General features: G+C 40.0%; 1 protein-coding gene across 1 annotated transcript in view; it reads right to left on the bottom strand.

Annotated features, from left to right (window-relative positions):
• Positions 1-13,421, bottom strand: part of RFTN2 (raftlin family member 2) — a 77,746-nt gene that overhangs the window by 18,908 nt on the left and 45,417 nt on the right. Inside the window, exons 8-9 of the mRNA XM_049615207.1 lie at positions 9,932-10,053; positions 8,570-8,673 (exon numbers count right to left, since the gene is read on the bottom strand). Coding sequence (XP_049471164.1) covers positions 8,570-8,673; positions 9,932-10,053 — 226 coding nt within the window. The remainder of the gene's footprint in view (positions 1-8,569; positions 8,674-9,931; positions 10,054-13,421) is intronic.

Genomic DNA, 13,421 nt, shown 5'->3' with positions numbered 1-13,421 from the left:
AACAAGTGTAGAATGAATTCAGTAAAGCTCTGACTACAGAGAAGAGTGGCCTAATTTAATTCTATTCTGCTGGAACACTTTATAATGAATGGATAAGCATAGATTACTTTGCAAAAGTTCAGATTTTTATGTAGCTTCTCCCAAATGAATAATTTCAGCTTATAATGTGCAGGGGTTGTAGTGGAGAATAGTGAAGAAAATAAAAACAAGTGTTCATTTTCTTCTGGGCCAATTAGATTATTTAAACAGACCACACAGGTCCCGGTGTTCATATGGTGAGAGAAGGAGAGAGAGGGCAAGTTCTTGACTCTCGGCATTTAAGCACCACATATAAGATGGATCATTGAAAGCTTTTCCTTAAAAAATTCCCCCTTTGGAGGCACCTGGCTGGCTCAGTTAGTTAAATGTCGGACTCTTGATTTTGGTTCAGGTCATGATCTCACGGTTTGTGAGATTGAACCCCATGTCGGGGTCTGTGCTCACAGCGTGGAGCCTGCTTGGGATTCTCTCTCTCCCTCTCTCTCTGCCCCTCTCCCACTTGTGCTCTCTTTCAAGATAAATAAACATTAAAAAAAACATCTCCCCATGAATTCAGTTAAGAATGAACAGCACTACTTAAAACAAGCAAGCAACAAAAACAAAATTAAAAAGCAGTTCTATCACAGTTTGATAACATCTTTAGTGGTATTTAAGCTTTTAGGTTATTTTTGCAGGAAGTTATTTATAAGGACAACATTGGGCAAAAGATTTAAATAGGTGCTTTACAAAAGAAACATCCAAATGGCCAATAAACATATGAAAATGTGCTCAATCTCAGTAGTAAGTAGGTAAATACAAATTAAAACCACACCGACATGATAGTGTATACGCACTAGGATGGCAAAATTTAAAAATCTGACAATATTTTTTGTTGGAGCAATGGGAACTTCATATTCTGCTGTTAGGAGTGTAAACTGCAGCATTCTAGTTGGAAAGAGTCTGGCATTTATCTAATAAAGCTAAAGAAATGCCCTATGACCCAGCAACACCACTTCCAGATCTATTCGCTTAAGAAACTCATGCCCGTGTCCACTAGGATCCCTGCTCATGTTCAGGATAGCGCTGCTTGTCATAATCAACCATTGGAGCCAAACATAAAATTCCATTTGTGTAAAATTCAAAAATAGGCAAAACTGAACTGTATACAGTTTAGATACACATGCAAGAGTGATAAAACTCTTGGGCAAAGCAAGGAAGTGATTATCCTAAAAGTTGGGATGTTACTCTGAGTGAAGGGAGTAGATGTGATGGGGAAATACGTGGAGGGCTTTCAACGTTCCGATATTGTTTCTTGTCCAGTAGAAACTACACAAGTGTTTACAATTATACCCATTTGTGTTTTGTGCACTTTATACTTGTATATTTAAGAAAAATTGTTTTATGAGTACAGGTAATGGTGACATGAAGGAGAATGGTTGTAGATTTACACATGATAAAAATGATCCCTCCCCTTTCACATTTATTCTTTGGTAAAAATCAGTCTTGAATTCTTTGGGTTTGATTAGAAGAGGTCTTTAGGAATTCATTCACCTGTACTAACTTTCCCTGGAATATATCTTGCATTTTCCTGTGTTTTTGCTTAAGATTTCCAGAGAAAGGAAATAATTTGTGGTACCCGTACTTCAACTTTCTACCTTCTACGCACATAGCAGGCATCACTAATTGATTGACCACTGCATTCTTTTTTGCTGAGCCTCGTTCTAGTCTCAGAATCCTTGGTTTTATAGTGTTCCAGGCAGCCACTTCCAACAGACTAGTGCTGCTACATGAGATGAAACGGAATAGTAAATAGTCCTATTTGCCACAGGGAGTATTCTCTCTAAAACTGCTTTCAGAAGATCTGTTCTTTCCTAAAGTTCCCCCTCAGACACACAGCTTTCGCAGACCTGCCCTCCTCCTTCAATGAAGTCCCCTAGCATATTCACCTGCTTTATACTCAACTCTTCATTATTGCTTCCCCAAAAAAGACTTTTTAGATATTTCTCCCCAAATTCCCCCCAATCCTATTAAATTTTAATCCTAAAGATATGCTGTGTTTGTGTTTATGTACCGTGACCTTTTGGAGGGCCACAAACCACTGTAGTATTTAAGATTTTTTTTACCTCCCCTTATAACTAATTTTCACCCCCTTCGGGCAGTATCACCCCTATTGAGAATACATGCTCTAGACCTCCACTGCAGGACTTGTCATGAGCTGTTCTGCATTAGTTATTTGTAATGGTGTTGCGTCTCCAAGCCGACTATGAGTTCCTTCCTGGAAGCCAGAGTCAGCCCCTAGAGTGAGTAAAATATTGCCTTGTACATATCAGGCACTCAATAGATAGTTGAGTTGAACTGAAAGAACATTTTCAAATAAAATGCAAAAATGTGATTCAGTTTGAATACAACTGAAATGGTTCTAAATGAGTGGCTTATCTGTAGCTGTTTAGTCATTTGTGGGATAAAAATACTCTTGGGGTGCCAGGGTGGTTCAGTTGGTTAAGCATCTGACTCTTGATTTCGGTTAAGGTCATGGTTTCAGATCTCGAGACCAAGTCCCGCATCGGGCTCTGTGCTGACAGCATGGAGCCTGATTGGGATTCTCTCTCTCCCTTTCTCTGCCCCTCCCCACCCCCCCACTCATGCACCCACTCTCTTAAAATAAATAAATAAACTTAAAAAAAAACTTTTATAAAGAGCTTTCATTTATGATTGTAGAGTTAGACTAGAGGAAACAGAATTGTTAGGTTAATTTGTATTTTCTGATCAGTTTTGTATCATCTAATTAATTAATTAATTGCCATGTTTAATGTTGCAACTCAAAAATAAATGAGTAAATTCTTGCTTTTAAGATATAAAATATAATTCATTTTGAAAGCAAAGTTATAAAATTAATTTTTGCATGCACCTTTATAACTATGTGCTTGGTGACAGTTCCTTTGGCTTATGACCCTGATTTGTTTTTCAGGTATTAATATGAGTGTATTAAAAACTAAAAAGAGCACTCCCACAGTTTAGCTTCTCCCAACCCCCCTGCCTGACAAAATGTCAAAAATTGAAGTTCAGATGAGGAAGTGATAACTGGAAGTATCTACAATAGACAAATTGACTATTTTGAAAAATGTGGCCTTGGGGCACAGTCGGTTAAGGGTCCAACTCTTGATTTCATCCCTGCCTTGGACTCTGTGCTGATAGTGTAGAGCCTGCTCGGATTCTCTCTCCCTCTGTCTCTCTGCCCCTCCCTCCCGCTTATGCGTGCTCTATCTCTGTCTCTGAAAATAAAGAAATAAACTTGTTTAAAAAGTGGCCTTATCAAAATGCTGCTCACTGCAAGATTACTATGAGCGTAACTAGGAATTACACCATACTGTTTCTACAGAATTTAAATTAGGAAGGGAAGAGAAGCACATTAAAATGAACTAAACACGAAACCCTAGCCTTTCCCTGACTGTGTATAAATATGCAGCTCTGCTTTGGCTGCCACTTGAGGATTGAGAGGAAATCATTGGTACACGAAAGTGTCTCAAGTGACTGCACAGACTTATGCTTCTGTGCTGTGGTGACCACAAGGCTGTGGAGCCTTTTCTGCAAGGGCTGCAGAAAATGGAAGAGGGAGCAGGACTGCCAGCATCACAGTGAGAAGACAATTTTCTCTTTTTGTTATTCAGATCTTGTTCTTAAGGATCAGATGTTTTTATATTCTCAGAACAGTATAACATGATTCATTGTACCCCCAAACCCCTGCTTTTCAATTCTGTCTTCTGAGATATAGATGAAGGTGTATATCTTTCTTCTATATTGTATTCTAAAATGCTTTCATGGTCCCTCTGCAAGATTATACTTCAGTGTTTTTCTGAAAGCACATCAGAATTACCGTGGGTTCCTGTTAAGATGCCCCCTTCCCCCATCCCTTTCCAGATGATTATTCAGGGAGAGGGGGATGACCTTGTTGGTTTGAGGGAGCCAAACAGAGGGAACTTTGGCTCCCCTTCCATTTTATTCTGGTGATTATTTTAAGGGCAGCAATATTAGCTGCTAGTTCAGCTAATTTGATCCCCTACCAGATTTTCCCTGAATTGTTTAATGTCAATTTTCATGTTGATTTCTTGAAAAGAAAAGGATTGGGCCCATTTGTATAATTACATAGTGATAACGATTAAGAAGGGATTCTGGCAAGTTTTCACAGCTGACAGCAATAATCCTGGAATAATGTAGTGTTATCTGATTACCACATTATCATGTTTCCATGGCAATGTGGCTTTCAACCTTGGTGGTGTGATATTGCCTAGGATGATGAAGCAACAACCTCAGTGTAAGGACACATTGGGAAAATATTTTTATGTCATCCAATGACATATTTGAGTAATGAAAGAAATGAAGGGAAAATACCTTATCTACAGACCACTCAAGTTATGGTTTAGGTGATAGAAGAGTGGGGAAAAGTTGAAATTGCCAAAGACATGATTGTGTACAAGATGAAAATATTTAAGGAAGAAAGTTTTCACTGACAATGGTTCTAACTCATGTTTTCAGACATGTGGGCCCCAAAAGAAAGGTCATGACAGTTATTTGTTTTTCTGGGTATGAGTATATGTGTAAGCTTATGTATCTTTATAGTGATGTTATTTATTTCTGCTCCTTTACTGACTTGTAATCATCAGTGCTGATTTAGTATATAGTGAATCACAATATTTACATTTTCTGAAATATCCTGATTTATGACAGGCTGAGTGATCACGCTTGCATAACTGGTTTCAACTTCAGGATTTTGGTTCTGCTAAAGGATTAGTTCCTATAGAATAGTTTGGTTCACATCCCAGACTCTTCTTCTAGACTAAAAATTTTTAGGCTCTATCCTCCACTTGGACCAAGATGAATTGTATGTGGTATCTTCTTTTTTTTTTTTTTTGTATTTAAATGGTATTTTTCTTTATATTTAAAGATGACATGACTGACAGTGAGTACTATCTTTGTGTGTACTACAGCAGCTAAGACAAGCATGTGACTGACAGAGATAGCACATTTGGACAAGAACAAGAAGGCAGAGGATAAACCGGTTTTATCAACAATCTTTGTTACCGGATAGTAACAATGAACCTTGACTTTCAGCCTATAGCATCTACCTTGCAGGCACTTGGAAGAACACAAGTTACAAGACGTAAAGGATTAAAATAAACATCAATATTGCACAATATTCCTGAATACAAAAGAACAGTAGACACTGTTTGTTCTAGTGTGCCTTGTTGCGAACGGGTGATTACTGCTAAAAAGTATTTTTCTACTATTTTCATTTATTTATCTATTTATTTATTTTTAGAGAGGGAGTGTGCATGTGCACACACATACTCGAGACCTCTTCTTTACCACCTTTGGTCTCAATCCTGTCTTCAGTCCCAAATCAACCAGGTGGGGCAGAGACAGAGGGAGAGAGCAAATCCCACGCAGGCTCCATACTGCCAGCACAGAGCCAGACATGGGCAGCACAGAGTCGGACATGGGCAGCACAGAGCTGGACATGGGGCTTGACCCCATGAATTGTAAGATCATGACCTGAGCTGAAATCAAGAGTCAGACACTTAACTGACAGAGCCACCCAGGTGCCCCTGTACTATCTCCCATCCAGGGTAAACAGCAGATTCTAAATGGAGACCTGCTAAATGGTGATGCTGCTTTTTAAACTCATTTTAAACTTCACTCAGGTGAAGATTCCGTCTAACTTTGACAGTCTTTACTCCTCTTTTTAACGCTGCTGTACAACCTATACGTGCTCAGGTATGTAAGTTTGACCTGCCATAACCCAAGTGCAAGCCTGGTTATATACTAAATTTAAGCTTAACCAGACACAGGCTCCTTCATGGCAGATACAGCTGTCACATCTTTTTAGTAATTGATTTTTTTACTCTTTAAAATTAGTTTTTTTTTTTTAATCACAGAATATTCCTTGTAGAAAGTCAAATAGCAGAAAATGTATAAAGACAAAGCAGAAACGCCCGCTTTCCCTGTCTCCTACCCGTAGTCCCAGAGCTAATCATTCACTAGAATTTGCTATGTAGCTTTTTAGCCTTAACACACACCATTCCTAGTGACAGACATCTATACTGTGTCCATTTTTTTTGCTGTTCGAAACAGTCGCTTTATGAGCAGTCCAGCAACTAGCCCTTTTGCTATTTTAATTACACATGAAGATAAGCCTTCACAAGGAGGGTGTGAAAGGCCTACTGTGACCCCACAGCACCTCAAGGGGAACAGGGGTACAGGAGAATCTAGAACAGTGGAGAGGCAGTGGTGTTATCTCTGCTTCAAAGACAATGTACAGCTACTCCTTGTTCCAGTGAGCCCTCTCCTCACCAGGGAAGCCTGTGACTTCATACAGTCTGATATGCAGGACAAGGTGGTCCAGTCAAGTGTGGCTCCGGTTTCCACAACCCTCCCCCTTCACATTATACTTGGTCTCAATCCTGTCCTCAATCCTAAACCAACCAGAAGCAGGAGATGCTGAAGGAGCTTCAGCTTGTGTTTTCTGGCTCAGCACCCAGCCCAGCAGACTTGCTATCTAATCAGTGCCCAAGCAGTCACTCATACTTCAAGACAAAACTATTTTTTTTTGCATTTTAATTTTAAATAAGCTCCATGCCCAGTGTGGAGCTTGAACTCGCAGCCCTGAGATTAAGAGTCACATACTCTACCAATGGAGCCAGTCAGGCATCCCAAGAAAAATTTAGGCTCACGAGAGTAGAATCCCTGAGTGAATGGGAGGGAGGAATGATGAATATATTTTTCACTGGGGAAAAAGGAACACGAAAGGTTCAGAACTCAAGAGTACTCTTAGGAAGAGCTAACTGTAATGGGCCAGATGATATCCTAAATTACACACCAATGAGAACCATCAAAAAGAGATGAGAAAGCCAAATACACAAGTTATTCTGAGGGAGAGTGGGGAGTGGGATAGGCCAATGCTTGGGCATGGCTATGAGGGGTAGAAAGGCAGGGAAGAGGAGTTCCTTTCTCACTACCTCCTGCACAATTCTTCTAATGTTAACGAGTTTCAGAGGCTTGTGAAAGTGCAGATTCATGGTTTCACCCTCAGAGCTTCTGACTGTTCCACTGGGGTAGCCCTCCAGAATTTGTAGGTGCATAGGCTCCCCAGGTGTTTCATATTGCTTCGTTTAAAGACCAAATCTTGCGAATTACCACTGTATTGTGACCTGACAGCTATGTCACAGATTTAAACAGTTGGGAACTAATGCTTCAGGATGTTGTCATTCACAACTTGAGTACAGTTACCAATAGATCCCGGAGAAGAAAAGCAGATTAATTGCTTATTTCTAACCCCTCCTTTTAAAGCTTGAGTATCTTTACTCTGTATCAGTCTTTGTCTCTCTTCCCACCTGAAGAAGATGCAGCTTTAATATAAAGCCATGCCAATCAAATGTTTTTACAGTGTGGGGGGAAGTTGGGATACTGGACAGGGGTAGGTTGCAAAACTGGGAAAACCAGAGGAGGCAGGAGGGTGGGTGAGACTGAGAAAGGAGGAGCTGCCTCCTTCAGCTACACCTGACAATTACTCAAGAGTGTTGAACCGCAGTTGACGCTGCTAAAGGGTAAGGCCACGTGTTGCTGTGCTGTCCTTGGCAGGTAGTCACTGGCCCAGGCAGGACCTCGTTGGCACTCGATCATTTTCTGGAAGCCAAAGAAGGTAGAGGGAACATCTCTGTGTCCAGGGGACAGCAAAGCTCTTTACACAGAAGACTTAATTGGTTTCTCTCGTTCTGTCTCTAAAAAAAAAAGTACGATTGACTAAAGGGGAAAAGGAAAGGTTGGTATTTGTGAAGTGATGGCACTTTGGTTCTAATGTAGGCAGTTTATTTTAGTGGAAACAGCTAATGAGTTCGTGCTCCAGGGGAGAGCTCAGCCACCTTACCAGAGGGGAGAGGTGAAGGCAGCACTGCCTGGGCTCCTGCCTCCCTTGGTTTGCGCGCACAGTGCGGAGGGGGAGGACAAGAGGTCTACAGAGGGGCCTGAGTTGTTCTGTTTGCAGAGTTACATCAACTCAGTCTTCACTCTAGACATTTTTTTTTTTAAGCTTATTTATTTACTTTCAGAGAAAGACAGCACGAGCTGGGGAGGGGCAGAGGGAGGGAGAGACAGAACTCCAAGAAGGCTCCACACTCAGCAGAGAGCCTGATGTGGGGCTCGAATTCACCGACTGTGAGATCATGACCTGAGCCGAAATCCAGGTTTGGATGCTCAACCGACTGAACCACCCAGGCGCCCCTTGACTCCAGGCATTTTGAGCTGCCCTGAGCTGGGAGTGGGTCTTGAGCCCCTGCCTGGCTCTGCTTGCATGCCCTTGGGGAGGAGATGTTATAGTTTGTACATCTATAACTTGAGGGGATTAGATTAGCTGATCTCCAAGGTCCATGAAATCAGATTAGAAGTTCAGTGAAATGCTTTTTGTAGGCATTAAATAAGCATTTGCTGAATTGAGTTATCTAACAAATGAACTATATTTTGAATTAAATGAGAGTTTGTAAGGCTACTCTGGCATTACCTGTCATGTCGCAGTATAGGTGTAGGCAACACGCTTGTCAGGAGCCATCCAAACTCAGCCAGAGTGTGTAGCAGAGGGCCATAGTCCGTTTTGATTTCACAGCCCTGCATGAATAAGCATAAGAGCTCATAGCCTTAATGGCAAGATGACCAGCAACACAAGTGATTACAATAAAGGGTGATGGGTGTTACAATAAAGGGAGTTCATGCTCCATTAAGTACAGTTTCATCAGTTGCAGTCTTCGTGGGCTTCATTTTCTGCTACTTGCTGCGTTCTAACCATTGAACCAAAGTAGAGACACTGGGGATCAGAGTGGAGAGAGGTTTCCATCTGGTTCTCCAGAGTTTGGGCCTGCCTTCCTTTATGTTCCCTCAATCTTGTTCAGGCATCAGACTTTAAGGTATGGGGCTAGGGGATCTGCATTTAGAAAAGCTCCCTAGTGATGTGGATCCAAGTAGTTTACAGACCATACTGGTTAGAAACACTGGGCCAGGGGTTGGGAAGTGAGGATAAGAGTAGGAAGTGAAGATCAGGAAGTAAAAGGCGAGTGGGGCTTAGATGCTGAGTTGTTTCCCTGCTTTTTATTCATGTGGAATTGATTTTTACTAGGAGCTTTACCTCTCCCCCCAAATCCTTTTCTCCCCCCTCAGTGGGATTTCTAGTTTATTTGAAAATGAGCTATGCCTCTCTGTATGCCTTTATAAGGCCAGAAAGGCACATGTGTCTATGAAACAGCCTGTCAGTGAGGGCCTCATACACACAACACAATATACCTGAATTCAGTCTGTACACCTCAAGGGCAGTCCATTCGGTGACATCTGAATTCAGAGTGCACAACATCAGCAGCAATGTCATCTCTGATTAGGAAGGACAATGCTGTGTGTACATATTTGGCCTGGTGAGAGAGAGAACACCTTTTGGATATTTTTGCCTTTGAAAGTCAATTCACAAGGTAAAATAAATAAATAAATAAATAAATAAAAGTCAGTCACATTGGTTTCTTGGAGATAAAATAGTAGTTATTGACTGAGTTTTTTTTCAGTTTCAACCAGTTGTCATGGCATGTGTAAAGAGAGTCTCAGTGCCTGGGAACTTTATTCAGGATTATAATGCCAAATCCTTGGGAATCTACTGCTGTTTAGGTACAGGTAATTATTTTACTATCTTATCACGGAGTTGAACATGGAGTAAAGGAAATCACCTTTTCACAAATCTATACAGTTTGTTTACGCATTTGTGATAAAATTCTGAACTCTGCACAAACGTGTTTGAAGGATACTGCAGGTATTAGGCAATGAAGATCTTTAACATGTAAAACTAAATAGAAAAGTAAAGCTAAACTGTCAGAAAACTGCAGTTTACCTCAATAACAGTCCATTGTTCTACTACGATGGCATCATTTCCTTTCCTACTGGAACCTGGAACTCCAGAACCTTCTTCTTCATAGATAAAGAATCCTTCCAAAGATTTAGGCAAATGGTCCCCTGTGAGGAAAAGGATGCAATTAAGAAGAGTGGCAAATACTGAGTGTCTCCTAAAATCATCTAAATCCTTAGATAACCCTTTTAGGAAGCTGAAAGAAAAGCATATAAATTAATCAGCACTTGTTTTGGCTGAATCAATAACATCCTCCTCTTTGAGAGTTGTTATTGTTATAGGGTTTTTTGGGGAAGGTCAAGACAATTTTGTACTTCACTGAATTAAAATCAAACTGTAAATATGAAAACTACAAACACAAAAACAAGATAAAATAATATCATACAGTGAGAAACAAGTGGATTTCCTAAGTCTAAAAAGCACTGGGAACTGACCTTCACCCTGAAATCAAATTTTGGTTTCTGACCTATATGTTTATGCACATTAATTACACCATTAGGAGAGAAAACATAAAAATGTATATTCTTGAAAATATAGGTGTGATATTCAAACTAATGTGAGGTAAGATTACTTCAAAAAAATATAAACACGAAACAATTCTTTACCTCAATGATGCTTTAAAAAAATAATGAAAGAATGGTAACAGGAAAATCCTAAACAGAAGTCATTGTCAAAAGAATTCCTGCTGGGAAGGAAGTTTTAAGGGAGGGCCTCTCTGACATTTTCTTGAATAGTTGACAATAACCAGCTGGCGAAAACTAAACTGATTTTATGGACGTTCTTTTGTCTCCTATTTTGCAATAGGAGACAATTTTCCCATGGTCACGTGCTGGCTAAACAGTTTGGTTTTTATACAGTACAATGTCGCATCAAAGTCTCTGCTGGACATTTATCTAAATTATAGCCTACAACATTTTCAAGTGATCTATTAAGCTTAAAGATAAAGAAGCCAAACATAATTTCAATGTAATTTTTGGTTTTGATTTTTATTAACAGGCTATAAGCTTTAGGAGAAAATCATCATCATTATTATTTACATCATTTACAATTAGGGCAGAATACCGTGAAGAATTTACCTTGTTCAGATTGGTTCCCTCAAACCCAGTAAAGTGTAATTTACTAGTTAGAGTTAGTTTTCTAATTACAGTGTATGTTCCACTTCCTTTAAATGTACTTGTTCACTGTCATACCAAAGTGACCAGTGGAAGTAAATCTTTTTATCATAAGTTTACAGCTTCACAAAACTGTCTTTAAAAATATGTATGTCCCAAGTCCTTTTTTAGAAAGGGGGTATGAATTTTAGAAATAATTATATACTGTGATAATTATGTAGTTAATTATAATCTGCTTCTTATTTACTTTGGGATTACAATGTGGTTTTGTGGCTCTGTGTCTGTTTTCTTATTCTCAATATTGGGGTACCCTAGTACTTCTAAATTTCTTCTGGTTTAAAAGAATGAAACCATGGTACACTCAAAAAATGCCACACAAGAATAAAAAAGTAAGACTCACTGCTATGTAGCAACATGGATGAATTTCAGAAACTATGTTGAGAAAAGAAGCCAGACACAAAAGAGTAAATACTGTATACTTCAACCTATGTGAAGTTCAAAAACAGGCAAAATTAATCTATGGGGATGGACGTTAGAATAATTCTTTCTCTGGGTGGGAGGATATTGACTGGGGAGGGTCATGAGGTGGCTTCTGGGATGTGGGAAATGTTCTGTACCTTTTTCCCCCCTCTGAATTCTTTCCTCCCCAGCTTTATTGAGATATAACTGATATATAAAGAGATGCTCTATATCTTGAATGTTTGTTTTTATTCAGCTGTATGCATAAGATTAATGCACTTTTCTATATGTGTATTATACTTATGTCCCTCCCTTCTCACTTTAGAGCTCCCAAGGTCCTGGCCGACCTTCTTAGCTCCCATGCCAGTCCCCAGAGCCACAGATGAATGAAGCTTACACAGGAGAAAGTATTTAATATCTCCTGAAAAATTCTCCCTAACAGAAGTGGAGGCGAGGCCGGGTGTCAGGGAAGGTGCCATGGGGAGTGGCTGTTTGGGTGCTTGGTGTGTTAAATCTTCCAGGTAATGGATGAGTTGATAATTGTAAACAGTTACTTAATAACTGTTCCCGAGCTGAGTCACTTTTTAAAAAAATTTTTTTTAAACACTTTTATTTATTTTTGAGACAGAGAAAGAGTGTGAGCAGAAGAGGGACACAGAGAGAGGAAGACACAGAATCCACAGCTGAGCTGTCAGCAGGGCCTAACACAGGGCTCAAACCCATGAACCATGAGATCATGACCTGAGCCAAAGTCTGACACTTAACCTACTGAGCCACCCAGGCACCTATAGAACTGAGTCACTTCTTAACAGTACATATTCCAGAGTTTCCCACCCAGTATGTCTTGGCCCATTGGTGTTCTGAGAACCCCTTCCAGAAGTGCCAAGATATGGGATGCCCCCTCCTGCTCAGAGAAGCTTTATCTTCTTGTACCCATGTACCTTATTATCTTATCATTTTCTATGTATGCATAATATGAAAATGAAAAGCATTGACCTGACCCACTGCTTCTTAATTTTTTTTAGCCAAATACCATCAGTAGCAAAGGAAAGTATATCTGTACCCTTGAAGGATGGTCTCCAAGTACAGTTTGAATTGATTTGTGGCAAGAATAAGGTTTCTTTAACGTCTTAATGTTTATATCTTAAAATCCATGCAATATTTGCATTCCTTTCAAATATATTATGTAAAAAAGTAAAGTTCTCCAACTCCCCATATTAAGTAATATTGACATTCTATCCTTTGAACCTGTGTACTCCCTAGCACAAGGCTGCATACCCTCAGGGTACTTGGGCCCTGGTTTAAGAAGCACAAGCTTAACAAATTCTCAGGGAGTGGCTTACTTGTCTGGCCATGTGCTCTGACACATTCATTTCAGCTATATATGACAGTAGCATTTATGTAAATGTGAGGAAAGGTAACATTCCATTTTAGTATTTTTGGTCCATGTGTCATTTTTGGCATCAAACTGCCTAGAGGTAGGCCTGGAGGGCACATATGGAGACTCCCATTTTGTACCTCATTCATGAACATTCTGTCTCCAAAACAAGTCTCAGCCTCTTGACAGCAACCCCCCCCCCCCCCGCTTCCACTCTTACCCTCTCTAATCCACTTCCCAAAATGAGGCGGAAGAAGTTATTTTAAGAATGCATATCAGGTCATAACTCCCTCTTTTATTTATTTATTTATTTATCTATTTATTTAATTTTTAAAAATGTTTATTTTTGAAAGAGAGAGCGAGAAAGTGAGCCTAAGTGGGGGAGGGGCAGAGAGAGAGGGAGACACAGAATCTGAAGCAGGCTCCAGGCTCTGAGCTGTTAGCCCAGAGCCTGACACAGGGCTCAGACTCATGAAACGTGAGATCATAACCTGAGCCCAAGTCAGACGCTTAACTGACTGAGCTA

Source organism: Panthera uncia, assembly GCF_023721935.1.
Source record: "Panthera uncia isolate 11264 chromosome C1 unlocalized genomic scaffold, Puncia_PCG_1.0 HiC_scaffold_3, whole genome shotgun sequence".
Lineage (NCBI taxonomy): Eukaryota > Metazoa > Chordata > Mammalia > Carnivora > Felidae > Panthera > Panthera uncia.
The sequence above is the reverse complement of the archived record's forward strand: the minus strand, read 5'-3'. Positions and strand labels throughout refer to the sequence as shown.